We start from the raw sequence: 25,698 nt of genomic DNA on the forward strand, positions 1-25,698 counted from the left end.
AGCCTGAAATAAGACAAAATGTAGACTCAAGCGGTCCGTGTTTAGGACTAGCAGCCTGAAATATGACAAAAAGGAAACTCAAGCGGTCCGTTGTTTAGGACTAACAGCCTGCAATAAGACAAAATGAAACTCAAGCGGTCCGTTGTTTAGGACTGGCGGCTTGAAACAGGATAAAAAGGAAACTCAAGCGGTCCGTTGTTTAGGACTGGCAGCTTGAACAAGACTAAAAGGTAGATTCAAGCGGTCCGTTGTTTAGGACTCGCCACTTGAAACAAGATAAAGATAGACTCAAGCTGTCCGTTGTTTAGGACTCGCCACTGGAAACAAGATAAAGGTAGACTCAAGCTGTCCGTTGTTTAGGACTCGCCACTTGAAACAAGATAAAGATAGACTCAAGATAGACTCAAGCTGTCCGTTGTTTAGGACTTGCCACTTGAAACAAGATAAAGATAGACTCAAGCTGTCCGTTGTTTAGGACTCGCCACTTGAAACAAGATAAAGATAGACTCAAGCAGTCCGTTGTTTAGGACTCGCCACTTGAAACAAGATCAAGATAGACTCAAGCTGTCCGTTGTTTAGGACTTGCCACTTGAAACAAGATAAAATGTAGACTCAAGCTGTCCGTTGTTTAGGACTTGCCACTTGAAACAAGATAGACTCAAGTTGTCCGTTGTTTAGGACTTGCCACTTGAAACAAGATAAAGGTAGACTCAAGCTGTCCGCTGTTTAGGACTTGCCACTTGAAAGAAGATAAAGGTAGACTCAAGCTGTCCGTTGTTTAGGACTTGCCACTTGAAACAGGATAAAAGATAGACTCAAGCTGTCCGTTATTTAGGACTTGCCACTTGACACTGACAGGTGACAACTCTTGACCAGACACACTGGCGATGGCACTTTTGACGATGAGAAGGTAAATGTCAGATGTTCATGTGTAGAAACTTGCGGCTTGACACAATGATAAGTAGAGACCAAATTGAAAAGACATGACCGAAACAAGATTTTGGTGACTAATGCAATCATGTATGAATTGATATCGCGTATATGATATGTATGAATGTATGAATAAGGGAAAATATTTATGTATGATTGTGTGAATGTATGATTGTATGGATGTATGAATGTAACTTGTATGATTGTATGAACTGTATATGACAGACGACTCGATGAAATAAGGCAGGACTGGTAAGGTGGGATAGATATCGCAGTACAAACACTCGGCGAACTTCCTTGGAGATGATATTATTGTGAACAAATCGAGTCGTTGGCGGTGTAAAACCCGGCACAAGGTAGCAACTGATGCCTCTTGGGGATAAAGCCCATTGTTGACCGAAAGTCCCCAGTGAAGTCGCCATTTGTGTCGCGTCATTTTTCGGAGATCAAGGCTATTTGATTAGCTTTTGACTCACTTTTTATTTCACGACTTTGAATATTTATTTAAATTGGGGGGTCCGGGGGTTGGTTATATTTAGGGAAGGTATTAGCACCATAAATATTCGTAGTACTCTACGAGAACCTCTTGATTTTATTTAACTTTTTGTGCTTAAACTTGCTTGCTTTTTTTGAAAAAAAAAATGGAATTTTGAAATGAAAAAAAAAAAAAGGAAAACCTAATTATCTACATTTTATTGATTTGGAAGGACTAGTGTCCTCTGCCTACGTACCCGTGAGGGATCAAAACCTCGTAGTTTGGGGTTGAAATTGACGTTTGATTGGTTTTGTGTTTTTTATTGGTTTTGAAAAAAAGTTTTAAAGTAAAAAGCCAAGTGGCAAATAAGAATTGGTTTGTATTTTTTATATTAAAAGAAAATATACTCAAAATATAATTAAAATTGATTGAAAGTTTGATTAAGAAAGAAAATAAAAAAAGACGCTCACTTGATTGAGAAATCAAGGTTTATTATGAAAATATTTTTTGTATTTTTGGTTATTTGAATGTTTTTGTTTTTTTTTTTGAATAATAATAAAAAAATAAAAATAAACTAACGTAGCAATAAAATAAAAGCGTGAGAATTTTGTAGTGACGTTGGATCACCACAAAATCTCCTATCCTAATCTAATTTTTTTTGTATTTTTCGATATATAAAGCAGTAAAAGAAATAAAAGGACACACACACACACACACACACACACACACACACACACACACACACACACACACACACACTTTTTCTCATTTATATTTGTACAATTGACCTAATTACATTCTAATTCTATGCAATAAAAAATAAATGATGGAAAATAAATATGCATGATGATATGATAAACAATAAAATAAGAATGCATAAAAATAAAAATAAAAATGCATGATAAAATAAAAAAATAAAAAAAGGAAGTAAAAAAGATTGGAGATTCAAAATGGGCCGTTGATTTGATCAACGGCCCTGATCAGATCAGAAGGTAGATGATGCAGGCTGTTAGATCGGAATCAAAGGGGCTAGGAGGGTGAGGGTGCATGGGAACACATGCACCGTCAAGCACTGGATCATAGGATTGCATATAACCCCAACGTCCTTCTTTCTTTCATTTTCCCTTCATCTTTCTCTCTCTTCTTTCTTTTTTCTTATTGTTTTCGATCTCCTCTTCTCCCTACAATTCTTTCACACACACAAAACAAAAAAAGAGTTATATGTACAAAGGGGAACAATAACGAAAGTGATATACCCTTTTACCTTAAGATTCGGATCTGTTCCGAATTTGGGGTTTCATAGCTGTGTGGTTCGATTGCTGGGCTTGGGGTCGTTAAGATTTGTGCAAGGTTTTGAATTGAGATGGTTTGTTGAATTTTTGGATTGGTAGCGATTATGGTGTGGTTGTGTGCGAGCCTTGCGGTTTTACGGTACTGATCCGTGACTGTTAGGTGTGCTTGGATTTATGATTTGCGATGCACTGGCTTCTGAAAAATGGTGATATGGTTTTGATTGGGTTTGTGAAAATTGGTTCTGGATGAATTGAAGCGGGGTTTGTTGCTGGAAATTTGAGAAAGAAGATTGCAGCTTGCGCTACTGTGTGTTGTTGTGATGTGTGTCGAAATTGCTGTAGGTTTGAGGTCGAAAATTTTGGGTCCCCTTTTCTGATGAAAATGCATTTCTTTTTAAGGCCACCATAATTTTAGAAAAAAGGAAATAATGTTAAGGGAATTGAATTTTGCTTGAATGACATTGAAAGGAATTGAAAGCCAAGAACACGTACTGCCTGGATTTGGAAAGAAGAAAGTGGACTTCCTATGAATTTGCCTGTAATTGAGGCGTGGAAGAGAACAAGAAAATTGGACCCCTGACAATATTTTTTGGACATTTTTTTGACTCGTTAAAAAGTTAACAAAACAAAAATCAAAACTAAAGAAAACGTATTTGACTAAAAGGATAGAAATGGAAAAGAAATGATAAAACTAAATAAATAATAATAATAAATATGGAAAGGTGTAAACTACAAACAAAAGACAAAATCAAATAAAAATATAAAAGATGGAAATTAAAATAAAAGACTAATAAAATAAAATAAAGGAGAAGTGGGCTTGAACTCGGAACAAAATATGAGGTATTTTAAAATACCTCTCTGCCGAAATTTTCACTGAAAAGACCGAGAATATTCCGGGTCAGAGGACATGTGTCAGTGGGACCTTAGGTCAAAAATTGGGGTATGACAGATGCCCCTATTTAAGTTTCTTCGTCCGGAGACTTGAAGATGGAATCTTTGAGTTGACGGACTGAAGAGACTTAAATATAAAAGTACACCAATTTTGGACCTAAGATACTATGAAATGCTCATGATGCAAGTACGAATGCAGGACGACAAAAATGACTTGACTAGGACTGGAAAACAACAACGGGATACCCATGTTCGTTAAAGAAAGGGATCTGACACTGCTGGGGAATGTAGTTTTACTGTGGAAGAGATTGTCTACTACCGTATCGGTTTGGAACGATAGCTTAATGAAGACAAAACTTTTTAGCGACATCACTTGAACAGATAAACTGGGGATGACACTCGAGAGAGAAAAAAAAATGTGATTTCAAACTGAAACTTGGCGAAAGGTAAACTCAAGCGGCCCGTTGTTTAGGACTGACAGCTCAAAATAAGACAAAATGGAAACTCAAGCGGTCCGTTGTTTAGGACTGGCAGCTTAAAATAAGACAAAAAGGAAACTCAAGCGGTCCGTTGTTTAGGACTAGCAGCCTGAAATAAGACAAAATGTAGACTCAAGCGGTCCGTGTTTAGGACTAGCAGCCTGAAATATGACAAAAAGGAAACTCAAGCGGTCCGTTGTTTAGGACTAACAGCCTGCAATAAGACAAAATGAAACTCAAGCGGTCCGTTGTTTAGGACTGGCGGCTTGAAACAGGATAAAAAGGAAACTCAAGCGGTCCGTTGTTTAGGACTGGCAGCTTGAACAAGACTAAAAGGTAGATTCAAGCGGTCCGTTGTTTAGGACTCGCCACTTGAAACAAGATAAAGATAGACTCAAGCTGTCCGTTGTTTAGGACTCGCCACTTGAAACAAGATAAAGGTAGACTCAAGCTGTCCGTTGTTTAGGACTCGCCACTTGAAACAAGATAAAGGTAGACTCAAGCTGTCCGTTGTTTAGGACTCGCCACTTGAAACAAGATAAAGATAGACTCAAGATAGACTCAAGCTGTCCGTTGTTTAGGACTTGCCACTTGAAACAAGATAAAGATAGACTCATGCTGTCCGTTGTTTAGGACTCGCCACTTGAAACAAGATAAAGATAGACTCAAGCTGTCCGTTGTTTAGGACTCGCCACTTGAAACAAGATCAAGATAGACTCAAGCTGTCCGTTGTTTAGGACTTGCCACTTGAAACAAGATAAAATGTAGACTCAAGCTGTCCGTTGTTTAGGACTTGCCACTTGAAACAAGATAGACTCAAGCTGTCCGTTGTTTAGGACTTGCCACTTGAAACAAGATAAAGGTAGACTCAAGCTGTCCGCTGTTTAGGACTTGCCACTTGAAAGAAGATAAAGGTAGACTCAAGTTGTCCGTTGTTTAGGACTTGCCACTTGAAACAGGATAAAAGATAGACTCAAGCTGTCCGTTATTTAGGACTTGCCACTTGACACTGACAGGTGACAACTCTTGACCAGACACACTGGCGATGACACTTTTGACGATGAGAAGGTAAATGTCAGATGTTCATGTGTAGAAACTTGCGGCTTGACACAATGATAAGTAGAGACCAAATTGAAAAGACATGACCGAAACAAGATTTTGGTGACTAATGCAATCATGTATGAATTGATATCGCGTATATGATATGTATGAATGTATGAATAAGTGAAAATATTTATGTATGATTGTGTGAATGTATGATTGTATGGATGTATGAATGTAACTTGTATGATTGTATGAACTGTATATGACAGACGACTCGATGAAATAAGGCAGGACTGGTAAGGTGGGATAGATATCGCAGTACAAACACTCGGCGAACTTCCTTGGAGATGATATTATTGTGAACAAATCGAGTCGTTGGCGGTGTAAAACCCGGCACAAGGTAGCAACTGATGCCTCTTGGGGATAAAGCCCATTGTTGACCGAAAGTCCCCAGTGAAGTCGCCATTTGTGTCGCGTCATTTTTCGGAGATCAAGGCTATTTGATTAGCTTTTGACTCACTTTTTATTTCACGACTTTGAATATTTATTTAAATTGGGGGGTCCGGGGGTTGGTTATATTTAGGGAAGGTATTAGCACCATAAATATTCGTAGTACTCTACGAGAACCTCTTGATTTTATTTAACTTTTTGTGCTTAAACTTGCTTGCTTTTTTTGAAAAAAAAAATGGAATTTTGAAATGAAAACTAAAAAAAAAAAGGAAAACCTAATTATCTACATTTTATTGATTTGGAAGGACTAGTGTCCTCTGCCTACGTACCCGTGAGGGATCAAAACCTCGTAGTTCGGGGTTGAAATTGACGTTTGATTGGTTTTGTGTTTTTTATTGGTTTTGAAAAAAAGTTTTAAAGTAAAAAGCCAAGTGGCAAATAAGAATTGGTTTGTATTTTTTATATTAAAAGAAAATATACTCAAAATATAATTAAAATTGATTGAAAGTTTGATTAAGAAAGAAAATAAAAAAAGACGCTCACTTGATTGAGAAATCAAGGTTTATTATGAAAATATTTTTTGTATTTTTGGTTATTTGAATGTTTTTGTTTTTTTTTTGAATAATAATAAAAAAATAAAAATAAACTAACGTAGCAATAAAATAAAAGCGTGAGAATTTTGTAGTGACGTTGGATCACCACAAAATCTCCTATCCTAATCTAATTTTTTTTGTATTTTTCGATATATAAAGCAGTAAAAGAAATAAAAGGACACACACACACACACACACACACACTTTTTCTCATTTATATTTGTACAATTGACCTAATTACATTCTAAATCTATGCAATAAAAAATAAATGATGGAAAATAAATATGCATGATGATATGATAAACAATAAAATAAGAATGCATAAAAATAAAAATAAAAATGCATGATAAAATAAAATGCATAAAGAAAATAAAAAAATAAAAAAAGGAAGTAAAAAAGATTGGAGATTCAAAATGGGCCGTTGATTTGATCAACGGCCCTGATCAGATCAGAAGGTAGATGATGCAGCTGTTAGATCGGAATCAAAGGGGCTAGGAGGGTGAGGGTGCATGGGAACACATGCACCGTCAAGCACTGGATCATAGGATTGCATATAACCCCAACGTCCTTCTTTCTTTCATTTTCCCTTCATCTTTCTCTCTCTTCTTTCTTTTTTCTTATGGTTTTCGATCTCCTCTTCTCCCTACAATTCTTTCACACACACAAAACAAAAAAAGAGTTATATGTACAAAGGGGAACAATAACGAAAGTGATATACCCTTTTACCTTAAGATTCGGATCTGTTCCGAATTTGGTGTTTCATAGCTGTGTGGTTCGATTGCTGGGCTTGGGGTCGTTAAGATTTGTGCAAGGTTTTGAATTGAGATGGTTTGTTGAATTTTTGGATTGGTAGCGATTATGGTGTGGTTGTGTGCGAGCCTTGCGGTTTTACGGTACTGATCCGTGACTGTTAGGTGTGCTTGGATTTATGATTTGCAATGCACTGGCTTCTGAAAAATGGTGATATGGTTTTGATTGGGTTTGTGAAAATTGGTTCTGGATGAATTGAAGCGGGGTTTGTTGCTGGAAATTTGAGAAAGAAGAGTGCAGCTTGCGCTACTGTGTGTTGTTGTGATGTGTGTCGAAATTGCTGTAGGTTTGAGGTCGAAAATTTTGGGTCCCCTTTTCTGATGAAAATGCATTTCTTTTTAAGGCCACCATAATTTTAGAAAAAAGGAAATAATGTTAAGGGAATTGAATTTTGCTTGAATGACATTGAAAGGAATTGAAAGCCAAGAACGCGTACTGCCTGGATTTGGAAAGAAGAAAGTGGACTTCCTATGAATTTGCCTGTAATTGAGGCGTGGAAGAGAACAAGAAAATTGGACCCCTGACAATATTTTTTGGACATTTTTTTGACTCGTTAAAAAGTTAACAAAACAAAAATCAAAACTAAAGAAAACGTATTTGACTAAAAGGATAGAAATGGAAAAGAAATGATAAAACTAAATAAATAATAATAATAAATATGGAAAGGTGTAAACTACAAACAAAAGACAAAATCAAATAAAAATATAAAAGATGGAAATTAAAATAAAAGACTAATAAAATAAAATAAAGGAGAAGTGGGCTTGAACTCGGAACAAAATATGAGGTATTTTAAAATACCTCTCTGCCGAAATTTTCACTGAAAAGACCGAGAATATTCCGGGTCAGAGGACATGTGTCAGTGGGACCTTAGGTCAAAAATTGGGGTATGACAGATGCCCCTATTTAAGTTTCTTCGTCCGAAGACTTGAAGATGGAATCTTTGAGTTGACGGACTGAAGAGACTTAAATATAAAAGTACACCAATTTTGGACCTAAGATGCTATGAAATGCTCATGATGCAAGTACGAATGCAGGACGACAAAAATGACTTGACTAGGACTGGAAAACAACAACGGGATACCCATGTTCGTTAAAGAAAGGGATCTGACACTGCTGGGGAATGTAGTTTTACTGTGGAAGAGATTGTCTACTACCGTATCGGTTTGGAACGATAGCTTAATGAAGACAAAACTTTTTAGCGACATCACTTGAACAGATAAACTGGGGATGACACTCGAGAGAGAAAAAAAAATGTGATTTCAAACTGAAACTTGGCGAAAGGTAAACTCAAGCGGCCCGTTGTTTAGGACTGACAGCTCAAAATAAGACAAAATGGAAACTCAAGCGGTCCGTTGTTTAGGACTGGCAGCTTAAAATAAGACAAAAAGGAAACTCAAGCGGTCCGTTGTTTAGGACTAGCAGCCTGAAATAAGACAAAATGTAGACTCAAGCGGTCCGTGTTTAGGACTAGCAGCCTGAAATATGACAAAAAGGAAACTCAAGCGGTCCGTTGTTTAGGACTAACACCCTGCAATAAGACAAAATGAAACTCAAGCGGTCCGTTGTTTAGGACTGACGGCTTGAAACAGGATAAAAAGGAAACTCAAGCGGTCCGTTGTTTAGGACTGGCAGCTTGAACAAGACTAAAAGGTAGATTCAAGCGGTCCGTTGTTTAGGACTCGCCACTTGAAACAAGATAAAGATAGACTCAAGCTGTCCGTTGTTTAGGACTCGCCACTTGAAACAAGATAAAGGTAGACTCAAGCTGTCCGTTGTTTAGGACTCGCCACTTGAAACAAGATAAAGGTAGACTCAAGCTGTCCGTTGTTTAGGACTCGCCACTTGAAACAAGATAAAGATAGACTCAGGATAGACTCAAGCTGTCCGTTGTTTAGGACTTGCCACTTGAAACAAGATAAAGATAGACTCAAGCTGTCCGTTGTTTAGGACTCGCCACTTGAAACAAGATAAAGATAGACTCAAGTTGTCCGTTGTTTAGGACTCGCCACTTGAAACAAGATCAAGATAGACTCAAGCTGTCCGTTGTTTAGGACTTGCCACTTGAAACAAGATAAAATGTAGACTCAAGCTGTCCGTTGTTTAGGACTTGCCACTTGAAACAAGATAGACTCAAGCTGTCCGTTGTTTAGGACTTGCCACTTGAAACAAGATAAAGGTAGACTCAAGTTGTCCGCTGTTTAGGACTTGCCACTTGAAAGAAGATAAAGGTAGACTCAAGTTGTCCGTTGTTTAGGACTTGCCACTTGAAACAGGATAAAAGATAGACTCAAGCTGTCCGTTATTTAGGACTTGCCACTTGACACTGACAGGTGACAACTCTTGACCAGACACACTGGCGATGGCACTTTTGACGATGAGAAGGTAAATGTCAGATGTTCATGTGTAGAAACTTGCGGCTTGACACAATGATAAGTAGAGACCAAATTGAAAAGACATGACCGAAACAAGATTTTGGTGACTAATGCAATCATGTATGAATTGATATCGCGTATATGATATGTATGAATGTATGAATAAGCGAAAATATTTATGTATGATTGTGTGAATGTATGATTGTATGGATGTATGAATGTAACTTGTATGATTGTATGAACTGTATATGACAGACGACTCGATGAAATAAGGCAGGACTGGTAAGGTGGGATAGATATCGCAGTACAAACACTCGGCGAACTTCCTTGGAGATGATATTATTGTGAACAAATCGAGTCGTTGGCGGTGTAAAACCCGGCACAAGGTAGCAACTGATGCCTCTTGGGGATAAAGCCCATTGTTGACCGAAAGTCCCCAGTGAAGTCGCCATTTGTGTCGCGTCATTTTTCGGAGATCAAGGCTATTTGATTAGCTTTTGACTCACTTTTTATTTCACGACTTTGAATATTTATTTAAATTGGGGGGTCCGGGGGTTGGTTATATTTAGGGAAGGTATTAGCACCATAAATATTCGTAGTACTCTACGAGAACCTCTTGATTTTATTTAACTTTTTGTGCTTAAACTTGCTTGCTTTTTTTGAAAAAAAAAATGGAATTTTGAAATGAAAAAAAAAAAAAAGGAAAACCTAATTATCTACATTTTATTGATTTGGAAGGACGAGTGTCCTTTGCCTACGTACCCGTGAGGGATCAAAACCTCGTAGTTCGGGGTTGAAATTGACGTTTGATTGGTTTTGTGTTTTTTATTGGTTTTGAAAAAAAGTTTTAAAGTAAAAAGCCAAGTGGCAAATAAGAATTGGTTTGTATTTTTTATATTAAAAGAAAATATACTCAAAATATAATTAAAATTGATTGAAAGTTTGATTAAGAAAGAAAATAAAAAAAGACGCTCACTTGATTGAGAAATCAAGGTTTATTATGAAAATATTTTTTGTATTTTTGGTTATTTGAATGTTTTTGTTTTTTTTTGAATAATAATAAAAAAATAAAAATAAACTAACGTAGCAATAAAATAAAAGCGTGAGAATTTTGTAGTGACGTTGGATCACCACAAAATCTCCTATCCTAATCTAATTTTTTTTGTATTTTTCGATATATAAAGCAGTAAAAGAAATAAAAGGACACACACACACACACACACACACTTTTTCTCATTTATATTTGTACAATTGACCTAATTACATTCTAAATCTATGCAATAAAAAAATAAATGATGGAAAATAAATATGCATGATGATATGATAAACAATAAAATAAGAATGCATAAAAATAAAAATAAAAATGCATGATAAAATAAAATGCATAAAGAAAATAAAAAAATAAAAAAAGGAAGTAAAAAAGATTGGAGATTCAAAATGGGCCGTTGATTTGATCAACGGCCCTGATCAGATCAGAAGGTAGATGATGCAGGCTGTTAGATCGGAATCAAAGGGGCTAGGAGGGTGAGGGTGCATGGGAACACATGCACCGTCAAGCACTGGATCATAGGATTGCATATAACCCCAACGTCCTTCTTTCTTTCATTTTCCCTTCATCTTTCTCTCTCTTCTTTCTTTTTTCTTATGGTTTTCGATCTCCTCTTCTCCCTACAATTCTTTCACACACACAAAACAAAAAAAGAGTTATATGTACAAAGGGGAACAATAACGAAAGTGATATACCCTTTTACCTTAAGATTCGGATCTGTTCCGAATTTGGTGTTTCATAGCTGTGTGGTTCGATTGCTGGGCTTGGGGTCGTTAAGATTTGTGCAAGGTTTTGAATTGAGATGGTTTGTTGAATTTTTGGATTGGTAGCGATTATGGTGTGGTTGTGTGCGAGCCTTGCGGTTTTACGGTACTGATCCGTGACTGTTAGGTGTGCTTGGATTTATGATTTGCAATGCACTGGCTTCTGAAAAATGGTGATATGGTTTTGATTGGGTTTGTGAAAATTGGTTCTGGATGAATTGAAGCGGGGTTTGTTGCTGGAAATTTGAGAAAGAAGATTGCAGCTTGCGCTACTGTGTGTTGTTGTGATGTGTGTCGAAATTGCTGTAGGTTTGAGGTCGAAAATTTTGGGTCCCCTTTTCTGATGAAAATGCATTTCTTTTTAAGGCCACCATAATTTTAGAAAAAAGGAAATAATGTTAAGGGAATTGAATTTTGCTTGAATGACATTGAAAGGAATTGAAAGCCAAGAACGCGTACTGCCTGGATTTGGAAAGAAGAAAGTGGACTTCCTATGAATTTGCCTGTAATTGAGGCGTGGAAGAGAACAAGAAAATTGGACCCCTGACAATATTTTTTGGACATTTTTTTGACTCGTTAAAAAGTTAACAAAACAAAAATCAAAACTAAAGAAAACGTATTTGACTAAAAGGATAGAAATGGAAAAGAAATGATAAAACTAAATAAATAATAATAATAAATATGGAAAGGTGTAAACTACAAACAAAAGACAAAATCAAATAAAAATATAAAAGATGGAAATTAAAATAAAAGACTAATAAAATAAAATAAAGGAGAAGTGGGCTTGAACTCGGAACAAAATATGAGGTATTTTAAAATACCTCTCTGCCGAAATTTTCACTGAAAAGACCGAGAATATTCCGGGTCAGAGGACATGTGTCAGTGGGACTTTAGGTCAAAAATTGGGGTATGACAGACATCTTCAACTCAATTTTTTTTTAATATACTCGTTTTTTGTGAGAATTATTTTTTATGCTTATTCTTCACTTATCGCACGTCCGCTAGGAAAATTTTGTTCAGGGAGTTATATATGATGTATGTGATTTCCTTGAGTGAGATATTTCCCATTGTTTTACGGAGAAGACCAAACCGATCAAGGAGTCATAATTCAATCTCCTTAAACCGCTTGAATTGGGACAAAATCACTATTGAACCACCAAACTACTAAACCTTGATTAAAACTGGTCCAAGAATGAACTTGTTGAAGCTCTTATTTGATTTACGTTTTTCTTAATATATAAGTCACTAGTCACTTATTGATTTAAGTTTCATATTGCCTACATGACAAAAAAAATATTCATATTGCTTACATTAATATGGGTAACTAACTATACACAGCAAAACAGACCAACTCGAAGTGTAGACTAGAAAATCTAACTTCACCAATTTAAAAAGTATCAGAAACCAAAGTAATTAAATTCAATAAATTTCTTATATCTGCTATGTGAAGGAGAATATTATAAAATGAATTGCCACTCTTTTTTGATGATGAAATAGATTGTGACTTATAAATAAAAAAAGGTTTTCCAAAAAAAAAAGGTTAAAAGAGTATTTTGTTTTATCTTGACCCGTTATTGATGTCACCACATGGTCCTCAAATTCTATTCTACTAGTATGGACACCCGTGCCAAGCACGGGCTAGAAATTCGTCATATTTAATGGATATGATATTGTGATGTATCAAATGTCATTTAAATCCAACATTAGATAAAATAGTGAATGTTGAACAACAAATAGGTGACAAAACTTATACTTAAGTCTTAAAATTTTGGATGAAGATGTGGTATTATTTTTACTTGTGTGGTTGCTGTTTCTCAAATGTCTCAATCCACAACCGTGTTGGTTGCCCATAAGGCCTAACTATTGTATGATGTCTCGGTTTAACATTGCAGGAGTGTTTCTTGGTAGTGGAACACGAACACAAAGAGTCTTACACTTAGTGGAGAGATGTTAATGTGTCAAGTGACTTAAAATTTCAGTGTATGCAAGAGTAGATATTGAACAAAATATAAGTAAGATGACCCATATATCTATTGTTTTAAGATTTTGGATGATGATGTGATGTCAATCTCACTTGTGTGGTTGCTCTTAGCCTAGCATGATTATGCAACCTAATGTAGTCTACTATGGAAGTCCCGAAATTATTATATTTTGTTTTGTTAGTTTTTTGGTCTCATTAGATTAAATTTTTATCTTAAATTTTAGTTTTTGGATATCATTTGCTTTCATGGAAAAAAAATATTCTACCTCTGTTATTTTAATTTGCTTTACTTTTGGTCTTTCGTAGGATGTGACAATGAAATAGTGTAGATGTGTTTTGTTAATTTGACCCAGTCCTGTTCCGGGAGGCCTGACTACATAAATGAGCTATCATAACCCATTCTAATTGTAATTGGGCCAGACATTTTAAAGTCTGACCCAATCTGTTTATGTCATGGGTCAATATGTCTTATTTTTCTTTTTTTGATTTATTCAGTCTTTTTTTATGTCTTTGTGATATATTAGTCACTCACAACTATCTGTTTACTAAAATATGATTGGATGATCATATTAGTGTAATGACACAATGTATTATAGGCATAATGTGATGATACAATGTATTGTAGGTTCCCTCAAAACATTATGATTAACTATTTGGTTAGTTTTTAATGTCATTAGTTTAATTTTTAGGGAAATGATAACCAATGCCGTCGGGACACTGGTTAAGGATCAAATATAACATAATTGCATTGATTAGCATACCCATTATGATTCAATTTAATTTTTTTTGGATGTCATTTGTTTTAATGCAATATTTTTTTAATCAATCTCTATTATTTTAAATTCATTCACTTTTGATCTTTGTTAGAATTTGACCAAATAAAAATATTGATGTTCTATGTTGAGTTAACAAAATATGTGCTTATTAGACATTTTTTAAATGTTGTGGTTTTTTTTTAATTTTGTCTAATTTTTTAGTAAATTAATCATCAAAAAATCTTCAACTCCTTCAATAAACCCATAAAATTGCTGACAACTCACTCGATCTCTCAATTTAAAGTTCCTTTTTATTAGACATATTTCTCAATCTCAAATTTCTTTTTCATCTTCTTTATTTTTCTAGTTTTTATTTTCTCTTCTCATGAAAGAAAAGAACATAAATCCCACTATATTAAAATACAATCATATCACCTTTTAGACCATGTTTTGTCTTCGTTACACCTTATTTGACTATGTCACATAATTACAGACGCAAAGATTCTCACACTTGAGAGAGATGTTAATGAGTCAAATTTGAGTTAAAGTTCTACAATGGATGAAAGAGTCGATGCTGAATAACATATAAGTGAGATGATCCATATAAACTTGTACCTAAGAATTTAAAAAGAAATGTGGTGTCAATCTGAAAGTTAACAAAATATGTGTTATGTTGAGTTGACAAAATGCATGACATTTGAAATTGATGTGGCATTCTTTTAATGATTCTAATATATTCGTAGTATAATTACCCCATAATCTCCAACTTCCTCAACAAAACCATAAAATTACCTGTAACTTAATATTTTCTCTTATCATTTCTTTCAAGTTCAAGTTCCTTTTTCATATTCTTTCATATTCTAATTTAAGTTCTCTTTTCTCATGAAAGAAAGGAGCAAAAACATCCCTTTTTAAAACCGCCATCAATCCATATTTTCCTTTACCATTTGTACATCTGACACCATATCATAGGCACAAAGGGTCTCACATTTAAAGAAGAGATGTTAATGTGTAATGTGCGAGTTAAACTTCTATATTAGATGCAACAGTGGATATTGAGCAACACATAAGTGAGATGACCAACATAACAAATGTCTTAAGTTTTTGGATGAAGATGTAGTGTCAATATCACTTGGAGGGTTTCTCTTAGCCAAATATGATCATCAAACCCATTGTAGACAGCCTCGGAACTTTGAACTTTATAATGAACTGATTTGTTAGTTTTTAGATTCCATTTGCTTGATTTTTTTATTAAATATAAACAATTATTTCAATTTTTATATTTTTTCAAATTCATTCATGTTTGGTCTTTGTTGGGATCTAACCATCGAAAAAAAATTTGTTATGTTGAGTTCACAAATGAATGCTTATTAGACATTTTTATGATTAATAAATTAGGGGAAATAATTTGATGGGTGATAAATGAGTTACATATTCCTAAAAAAGAAATGAGTTAAATATATCTACAAAAATAATAATTTGGTCAGCAAGATATGAAATATGTAGGAATGCAAATAGATGAAATAATAGTTATGGTTTTCAATTTTGCTAAAAAAAAAGTTATGGTTTTCAGTTAAAGAAGATTGAAGTCAGAGGTTCCGGGTTCGATCCATGAAAACTAACGTTATCCTCTTCCCTAAAACAACTTACTAACAATTTTGCCTATCCAAAAAGAAGGAAAAAAACATCATAAAGGTGAAATGAATGAGTTGAACAATTTTTAGAAATTTTAATTTTAGTAGAAAAATTAATTTTTGGAAAAAAATGACGAAAATAAACATGGAAGTAATATCAGCAATTTATTTTAAAATAAATGGAAATGAGATGTAGAATAATCTGATTGTAGGGAATACAGTTTGCTGATTTTCTTTATGTATATCTTTTTGTTTAGAATTTCATTATGTATATAATAAATTAATCATTGTACCCAAAAAAAATTAAACAAATAAAAATGCATTAAATGTGACGGGGAATGTGAAGATGTCACATTCACTTTCTATTTGAAGCAAGACAAAAGTTTATTATAAATTAAATATAATAGCGTGCATCGGTTCTAGTTCTAATTTTTGTTAGTTAAGTGTCAATGTTGTAGTAAATATTTGAGTTTAAAATTCATATCAAAAAGTTGTAAAATGACTATTAGTGCATAACATAACATAAAAATGGCAATTAATGACATTGTTATTAATAATAGTAATTTCTCATTCTTCAAATGATTTACTATACACAATTAGGGTTTTAATTGTCTCTAGGCTAATCATCCATATTAAAGAAACAAAATCAATTTTTTATCGTCAACTCTATGATCTAATAAAATTTATCAACAATAATATCAGTTTTGATTATATTTACAAATGTACTGTAGTTTGACTTAATGCATGTGTGTAAAAAAAAAATCAATTTTGAATCAATTTAAATGTAGATTTGAAATGGTTTATTTTATTTTACGCATGTATTCGACAACGATGCCACCAACATTATTTTTGTTTGAGTGGAATTGGATTTGGTTCTCTTAACAGTAGTGCTTTCAGCATTATCCTTCTCTTAAGCAAGGTTTAAACCTTGTGCATGAAAAAAAAATATGATTCAAGGATTCACTAAATGTGGTTATGTTATTTCTTTTAATTACTATTTTTTCAAGACATTAATTTCATTGGCATCCATTCTTGCAGCTGTCTTTTTCGACTTATAAGTTGTCACTTAGTAAACAATAAAGTCCAGATTATGGAAGACATCACAACAAACAATTTTTAGAGCATTTTTTTTAGAGGATGTTTCGAGCATTGATGTATTTGTTTACACTATTTCACTTGGACAAAAGGAGGCTTACCATTAGCATCAATGACACAAAAATATGAAAAGTTTCTGCATTATCTTTAGTGGATTGAAAAGTCAAAATTTAACATAGATTGGTAACAAACTACAAAATCAAGGTGTGCAAAAACTTGCTTTACCGTTATACATAAATTGAAATATAAAACAGAACTAACTATACGGGACAATTTCATTGACTTAATAATGTATTTCTTAATAATAACTAATGATAATTACTATACATATTTATAACCTTGTATCATCTTCTCATACAACTTTTCTTCTTCCTATCTTTTAGGAAATGCTTCAAGGAGTATATTTGGTTTATCACATGTATCCAACTTTTTTACACAAAAAACAAATCACTAAACTATATAAGTGAATGCAACAATGACATAAACCACAATATCTAGTGCATCAATTTCTTATAATTCAAAAACAATTAAAGGAACACTTGAGAGAAATGATATTTTCTATAATAAACCTAAATAAAAATGAAGTCAAAATAAAATAGTGGTTATAGGTTAAAATGGAAATGAAGTGGGGATAATAGAGAAATGAATAATATGGCCAGTTCCGACTTAAATCAAAGGAAGGAAATGAAGTGGAGATAATAGAGAAATGAAGAACATGGACAGTTCCGACTTAAATCAAAGAAAGACAATAGTCAAATGAAATATGAGAATTAGGTAAAAAAAAATTACAATGTAACAATGAGAAAAAAAATAGAATTTTAGAGAAAACTTTCAATAATATGAATTGTGAATTGAAAGTTTGTTGTGAAAAGTGTGAGAGCAAAACAAATATTTATAGCCAACGACATCATAATCAAAATAATCATATTTTAATGTTCATCAATTCGTAGATCTCAACTTAGAAACAAAATCACAAAAATTCAAACCCATGATTTTCTGTTATTGATTATATTTATTTGACATTTACACTCTTTTTTAGAGGGACATTCCACACCTTATTTTTTGTTCAAATATAGATATGTAGTTTTTTTATTTAATTTTAAATGTGTAACAAAAATAAATTGCAAACTTTACAAATATGAAATTTATTGTTTTTTATATTATTTTATAGATCCAAAATTTGTTATTCTAATTTATTACATCATGTGAAAAATGAAAAAACAATCTTAGTAGCAGAAGCTATTTAAAATTTCACATGAGTAAATTAGTCAAAGAAAAACATGTTAGCAAACAAAAAGTGTACCATTGAGTATTATATTGTATTCTTATCAAAGGATTTTTTTCTTCCAAATATACAAATGTTATAATATATTTTTTTCTTTAAATACTTTGAAAATCATTTCTTATAGAGAAAAAAAAACGTTTAACTTTGATAAAAAAAAGTTATTAAAAAAAAGTAATATGTACTCATTCAGTAACCCATATAATTTGGTTGTTACATTGCTTCATGTTCACAAAATTATATATTAGTAACATTCAAATTATATATTACGTCGAAAATATACGCTCATGAAAAATGAAAAATAAATGTATAAAAGATGATAACCATTTTTAAATACAAATGAATAAGTTATTGCATTCTTATCAAACTTTTTTTTTCCATATTGTATTCATAATGCGTATAACAATAAAAGCAAGTTTTAAAAAAATAGACATGTAGGCGTTACCAAAAAAGATATGCTTGTGTTACCGAATTGAAATCGTGATTGCCGATTAGTCTTTTTTATTGCAATAATTTTTTATTGCCTTTTTTTTTTGAAAGATTTTTTATTGCCTATTCATGCACATATGGAGTACTTTACTAATGCAATTTGATTGCAATCCTCTGACAAAATTAATTATTTTTAATTAACAATTCTGATTCCTTAATATATGGCGCTACGACTTCCTATTATAAAGAATAAAGAACACGTTAATATCTTGATTCCTTCAAAACATTAATTCTTATTCGATTGCACCAATACGTAGAGTTTGTTCAAAAAACGGAGATAACTATAGCCTAATTTTTTTTTGAAGAATTGTAGCTTAATTTTGATCACTCAATGTCGACATTTCTCCCAAACAATGTGATTGAAATACTTTTTTTGGGCATCATATTTGTTGTCCATTTTTCAGTAAATAAAAAAAAATATGGTACCACTAATTGCTACTCATTTGTCGGGTTTGGTTTACTACGTTAAAACAATTTTTCTTATCTATGTAGAATGTTATTTTCATAAATTAAAAAAAAAATCACAAAAAAAATACAATAATTAAGTTATTTTTGAGTAATTAAAAAAAGTATCAGCCAACTAATATTTAAAATTGATTGGTCATACAGAGTCGACATTAGAGTCGAATAAGAACAAATAACTTTTTAGTTTGGTTGAATATGTAAAAGCAGTCTAACATTTTTTGGTTTTAATCTTTATAAAATTTAAATTACAGTGCCAATATAATAATGTTCGTTTGAAATATATATAACAATTACATCTTTAAATAAATGTAATCAAAATCAACATTATTAAGGCATTTTGTATGTGAAATGTGAAATGGACACATTTGTTGATGAAGTAATAAATGCTAGAGTGGAAATTGAGATGCCATGTGTACTATCGCTCATAGATGTATCCTTTTGTATTATATAAAGATAGAGATTCCATGTATACACCATGGTTAGTATCCAAAAAATGTCGCACACACAATTATTTCTACAGTTTTTTTTGGCTTAATTGCACTTTTCCCCCCTATCTTTTCCTAATTGTGTGATTTTGCACCCCATTGTTTTAATTGGGCTATTTTACACCCCATCCTTTTCCCCCTTTTTGGTTTGGAGGCCCCTTGGGTGTTTTGGTGATGATGTGGCCGTTTTTGATTACATGTCCGCAATTAATTCATGCCAAGTGTGTAAATCATATTTTTTAAAAACAAAAAATAAAATTTTAAGAATTAAAGAGAGGGAGTCACGTGATCTCATTTGTATACCCTCACAAATTTCATAACACACCCCCAATTCATCAGATCACTAACTTCTCATCTTCTCCAATGGAACTCATTGCAAATCCGATTCCGTCTAATCCCAAATCGAAAACCTAATCAGCTAAACCAATCAATCCCGTTTTGATTCCTGTAAACGAATCTGTCGGTTCTTTTGATTCCAGAAATCATCTAAACCCTAATCATCACTTTCTGATCGAAAAACAAACACCAAATCTCCATGGCGAAGAACAACAGTGGAAAGGCGAAGAAGAAGGAAACAATGACAAGCATTGAACGTGGAAAGGCGCAGAAGAAGGAAACAACAACAAACTTTGATGGAAACGCGCAGGAGAATGAAACCATGGCGAAGAAGAGGAGTGATGGAAACGCGCAGAAATGTCAAGGTTTTGAGGAGTAAGTCTATTTATGCTTTACTGTAAAAGTATGGTTTTTTTTTTGAAAAAAAAAAGTTGCTTTTTTTGATAAAAAAAAAGTAGGGTTTTTTTATTGTTTTCGTTGGTTGGTGAACAATAGCTTTAGTAATTGTTTACTATATTTGTCTTGTTTACTATATTTGTCTTGTTTACTATTGTTTACTGTTATTTTTGTTGTTCTTTTTTCAATACAACTAGGCCATCTGTCAATATGATAAAGATTAGATTCCACCACAAAGGAACATTCACCTCTGACCCGCTACCTGCATATTTAAATGGTGAAATATTTGAACCTGATGGTACTTGGGACATGGATGAGATTAACACATTAGATTTGGCCAAATTTGTAACACTGATAGGATATCCTGAATCAACTAAGTTTTGGTATGTACTCCCAGGAAAAGGCCTAGCTGGTGGGCTTAGACAGTTGGGCTGTGACAAAGATGTCCATGAGTTTGTGAGGGTCCATAAGGGCATTAAATATGCTGATGTGTATTTGGAAACACCTGATCATAACCAGTCCACACCCACCATTAGAAATGAGACACCTGGTCCCCTTATGCTGATATGTACTGATGGTAATGAGGAAAACATTGATACTGAGGGTGATGAGATAAACAAGGGTAGTGAGGGTGATGAGGGTGGTGATGAGTTTAGTGAATCTGGTTATGATGATTATGATGTAGGTGATGACTTTAGTGAATCTGGTGATGATGCTGGTGAAGAAGTTGATGTAGGTTCTGACCTTGGATCTGGATCTGAATTTGAGGATAGTGATTTTGATGAAAATTGGGCTTGGACTGAGATACTGCCAGAAGAGACAGTGAATCATGTCAAGGAGGGTAAAATAGTTGTTGTTGATGGTGGATCTATAGAGGATGGGGCTAATATTGCATCAAGAAATCTAATCCCAACTACTATTGAAGACTTTGTTGATGAAGATGGTGACAGTGAAGATTTAGACACACCAGATGAAGTAAGTGAAGATGGTAGTAAGAAGAAATACCCAAAGTTCAAACTTCCTGATGGTGATGAGCCTGTGACATTTCAGTTAGGTCAGATATTTACTTCTGCTGATATTGTTAGAACTGCTGTGAAAGAATATGGCTTGAAATCTAGGAAGAATGTGTATTTAAACAAAAATGAGAAGGCTAGAATTGTTGTTAAGTGTACTGAAACTTGTCCATTTTACATGAGAGTTATTAAGTCTACTCACAAGACTTACTTTCAGGTGGTTAGCTTAGATCCTATACATAAATGTCACAAAACTGGTAAGAACAGACAAGCAAAACCTACTCTCATAGCCAAGAAATTGATCAGTATTCTTAGACACACACCTACTATGCGCATTAAAGCTTTACAAACAGAGTGCAAAACTAGGTGGGGTTTGATGCTAAGTAGATATCAGGTTTATAGAGCAAAAACAAAAGCTTTGGAGATGATTGAGGGAAGTATGGTGGAACAGTACAAGCATCTAAGAAGTTATGCAGAGGAGTTGTTAAGAAGTAATCCAGGAAGCACAGTTTTAATCAAGAGTAAATTAGGTGTGGATGGGCCAGTATTTTCTAGGATGTATGTATGCTTCAATGCATGTAAGATAGCCTTTGCGAGGCACTGCAGACCTTTGATTGGTCTTGATGGTTGTTTCTTGAAAGGAAGATATGGGGGTCAATTATTAACTGCTGTGGGTAAAGATGGAAACAATCAAATGATTCCCATAGCTTTTGCAATTGTTGAGGCTGAAACAAAGGACTCATGGTCATGGTTTACTAACCTTCTTCTGGAGGATCTTAACAAAATTCAATATAGGAAATGGTCATTCATATCTGACCAACAGAAGGTACTTAATCCATACTTGATTATTTAATTATTTAATTGTTAATTATTGTTAATTATGATTGTATTAATAAGTTGTTTTTTATTTCTTAACACCAGGGACTAGTTGATACTTTAAAGGAGATTGATGCAAATGTTGAGCACAGGTTATGTGTGAAGCACTTATATGGAAATTTTAGGAAGAGATTTCCTGGTGAAGCATTGAAAGAAGCTTTATGGAGAGCTGCTAGATGTAACACAGTGCCTGAATTTGATAAGGCAATGGAAAGTATGAAGAGGATCAATGAGGAAGCATGGGAGGAAATGTCCAAACACCCACCTGGTATGTGGAGCAGGGCACATTATAGTACTCATACTCAGTGTGATTTGCAGGTAAATAACATGTGTGAGGCTTTTAACATGGCAATTTTAGAGTATAGAGATTTACCAATTATCTCAATCGTTGAGGGGATTAAGTTCTACATGACTAACAGAATTGTTAGACTTAGAGATTTTATGTTGAGATACGAAGGGGATATATGTCCTATAATTCAGAAGAGATTGGAGACATTAAAAAAGGAAGCTGATGGTTGGACTCCTAATTGGTCAGGAGATATGAATTACTCATTTTTTGATGTGTCAAATGGTGTTGATCAGTATGTGGTCAACTTGATGGAAAAGACTTGTGCATGTAGAAGGTGGCAGTTAACTGGTATTCCATGTGTTCATGCAATATGTTGTATTTGGTTCAATGAAAAAGCTCCTGAGGATTATGTTGCTCATTGGTATAGGTATGTGCACCTGAATAATGTGTTTGGTTATATTTTGCTCATCTGGTGTTAAGGTCAATTAACATATTGTGTCTGGTTTATATATCACTTTGTTACAGGAAAAGCACATTTATAGCAACTTATAACAACATCATATTGCCTAACAATGGACCAAAATTATGGCCAACTGTTGATGCATTACCCATTCAGCCTCCATATGTTAGGAGGACACCAGGGAGACCCAAGAAGGCCAGAAGAAAGACAAATGATGAGCCTACAAACTGCAGAAGGTTGAAGAAGGTAGATGGAACTGTCAGATGCAAAAGGTGTAATGAATTAGGACACAACAGAAGAACCTGCAAGGGGAAAGCAGATGCAGAGAGAAAAATACCAAAGGGTGGAAACAAGGTGAATTTTTTTTAGCATTTATAACTGAATTTTATGGTATATAACTGAATTGTCTTCATAACTGAATTTTTGTACTTGTCAACTTTAATTGTAGACAAATACTTGTGTGACACATCCTGAGACTCAAGGAACAAATCAAGCTGCACCAATTACACAAGCTGCACATGTTACACAATCTGCACCTGTTAGACAAGCTACTTCTGCTAGACAAGCTGCTTCTGTTACACATGTTGGACCAAGCACTGCATCTATGAGGCAAGCTAAGAGTCAAGCTAGGAGCCAAGCAGGAACCGGAAATCAACAGGCTGCATCTGTGTCACAGGCTACACAACAAAAGGGTGCCAGAAGGGGAAGGAAGAGAAAAGCTCAAAGTGAGACACTAGGAACACAGCAATCTGTCAACCAATGAAGTGTTTTTTTTTTTTTTTTCACTTTTTGAAGTGCTATTAATATAGCCATTTTGCAAGTGCTACTTAAGAAGCCATAATGTTTTATTTTGATGTAATTGCTATGATGCATAACTGTTTGGCCTAAGTACTCTACTTTCTTGTTTTATTTTGATGTAATTGCTATAAGGCATAACAATATTTGGCTAAGTACTATGTTTCAAATTTTAATTTCCAAAACTGTTTGATATATTTGTGTTGTTCTATTGAAAGAGAATGTTCCAATTGAGTAACACATTGAAATATGCATCACATTTTCCGATTGATGACAGGAACTGTGTCTTTTTAATGCTATATTTTATTGAGGGGTGCTCTTGAGAAGAAAAGTTGGCAGGAATCTAACAACATAGAAACATCATAGAATTTGAAAAGTTATTAGTTTAACTACAATTTGATGTAATACAAATTACTAACTGACATAACTTCACCAAATGTATTTTGTCGTAGACAACCCAATTAAGCCATCCTTAACTGGAATTTGAAAATTGCAAACTTGCTTAAAACAATTGTGTTAATTATCAAAGTCATTGTGTTCTTAACATGTGTTTTTTCGGATGCCTCGGTAGCCAAAACATCTGGAGATTAAGTGATTTATCTGAAACTGTAATTTCTGCAACTCATGGCAATAACTTTGCAGCTGCTGTTATTTTTCAGATATTACATCAATTATCTACAGATGATGCGTCACTTTTTGCTTGTTTTGTTTGGGGCATTTAACGGTATTGTCCGACTGGAAACTGTTAGTGAAGCTGCAGTCCAAACAGAATTCGTTATACACAGGCATTACTGGTTTATTCCATTCAACTTTCTCATCAGTGCAAACTTTTATGTCAATCTATAAATCTTCAAGAAGATAATTAAAAAGGATCAAATTTTGAAAGCACAGCTGAAATTAAGAATGTGCCGATGACGCCTCTCCACATGAAACTGTTTAAGGACTGAATTGCTTGATTCGCTTGGAAAATTGTGTTTCTACCAAGATGTAAACGCTACTGATACAGGACTGAATTTCAGATGTAGCACGCAACATAACAACCCAAATGAAGCGAGTAATATCGAGTATGATTTGAGCAGAGACTCCCTTTTTTTAATTCCCAAAATTTTATTGTTTTTATCAATTAGGGAGTATGAGTGAGTCGAAGGAATGGGGAAGAAGATAGAAATTAGGGATTTCACATTTTAGATCACGTGACTCCCTCTCTTTAATTCTTAAAATTTTATTTTTTGTTTTTTAAAAATATGATTTACACACTTGGCATGAATTAATTGCGGACATGTCATCAAAAACGGCCACATCATCACCAAAACACCCAAGGGGCCTCCAAACCAAAAAGGGGGAAAAGGATGGGGTGCAAAATAGCCCAATTAAAACAATGGGGTGCAAAATCACACAATTGGGAAAAGATAGGGGGGAAAAGTGCAATTAAGCCGTTTTTTTTAAAGAATTATTTGTACAGTTGTGTTTTTATTTGGCAATAATCAAAACATTAAAATATCAATTAAGATGTTCATAAAATGTGAGGAGAGATTTGGTATTCAGGAATCGAAATTGTGAGGAGAGATTTACCATAAAATGTTTCTTAATATAGAATACCAAAAATGTATGACATCATTTACTATATTAAAAATTTACCATATTATTATATTATTATGAAAATAAAAATAAAGATAAGATCATTTGCATTAATTGTCAAATGCATGATATGCATGACATTGTTTGATTTGGTTTATAGTGCTGAAGAAAAGCTTTAAAGAGCTAAACATTTCTATAAACACATTAGAGAAAAATTCACAAATGTATAGTATATAGATAGATATAGATATAGATAGATATAAATAAAAAAAAATTGCAACTCCATGAATTTATAAAAAAATTGCAACTCCATGCGTTTTTGAAAAAATGGTCTATAAACTTCATTTTTTAAATATTCATTGTTAAAAAACACCAATAAGATAGATTCATATTTAGTTCTCTCCTTTATTTTTTTAATCAAAGAAAAATCAATGCCACAAATTAGCAAAAAAATAATGTATAAAATTATTAGTTTTTTTGGAAATTAATTTACGTCTTAATATTTATTTTAAACATGGAAACATGATCAATTACATATTAATACTAATTTAATTTATTTAGGCTTAATTACAATATTAGTCCAAATCTAAGTTCATGTTGACTTTCTTGAATTATATAATT

The 25,698-nt window shown here is 33.5% G+C and overlaps 1 protein-coding gene across 1 annotated transcript; it reads left to right on the plus strand.

The window, feature by feature from the left end:
- The first annotated feature begins 19,603 nt into the window (after window positions 1–19,603).
- LOC146907788 (uncharacterized) lies at window positions 19,604–23,694 on the plus strand. Its single transcript, XM_085723086.1, has 5 exons — window positions 19,604–20,045; window positions 20,264–21,905; window positions 22,001–22,671; window positions 22,770–23,058; window positions 23,153–23,694. Exons 1-5 carry the CDS (start codon window positions 19,870–19,872, stop codon window positions 23,465–23,467), a joined length of 3,093 nt encoding a protein of 1,030 aa, XP_085579212.1. The 5' UTR covers window positions 19,604–19,869; the 3' UTR covers window positions 23,468–23,694.
- Window positions 23,695–25,698: the final 2,004 nt, after the last annotated feature.

Source organism: Medicago sativa, chromosome 7 (assembly GCF_051527215.1).
Source record: "Medicago sativa cultivar Bolivia chromosome 7, Bolivia_mono, whole genome shotgun sequence".
NCBI lineage: Eukaryota > Viridiplantae > Streptophyta > Magnoliopsida > Fabales > Fabaceae > Medicago > Medicago sativa.

Bases quoted from the DNA above. Each gene is read 5' to 3' on its own strand.
- LOC146907788 (XM_085723086.1), top strand. From the start codon at position 19,870: ATGGCGAAGAACAACAGTGGAAAGGCGAAGAAGAAGGAAACAATGACA. The intron at 20,046-20,263 runs GTAAGTCTATTT...CAATACAACTAG, and splicing joins AAATGTCAAGGTTTTGAGGA to GCCATCTGTCAATATGATAA. The intron at 23,059-23,152 runs GTGAATTTTTTT...CTTTAATTGTAG, and splicing joins TACCAAAGGGTGGAAACAAG to ACAAATACTTGTGTGACACA.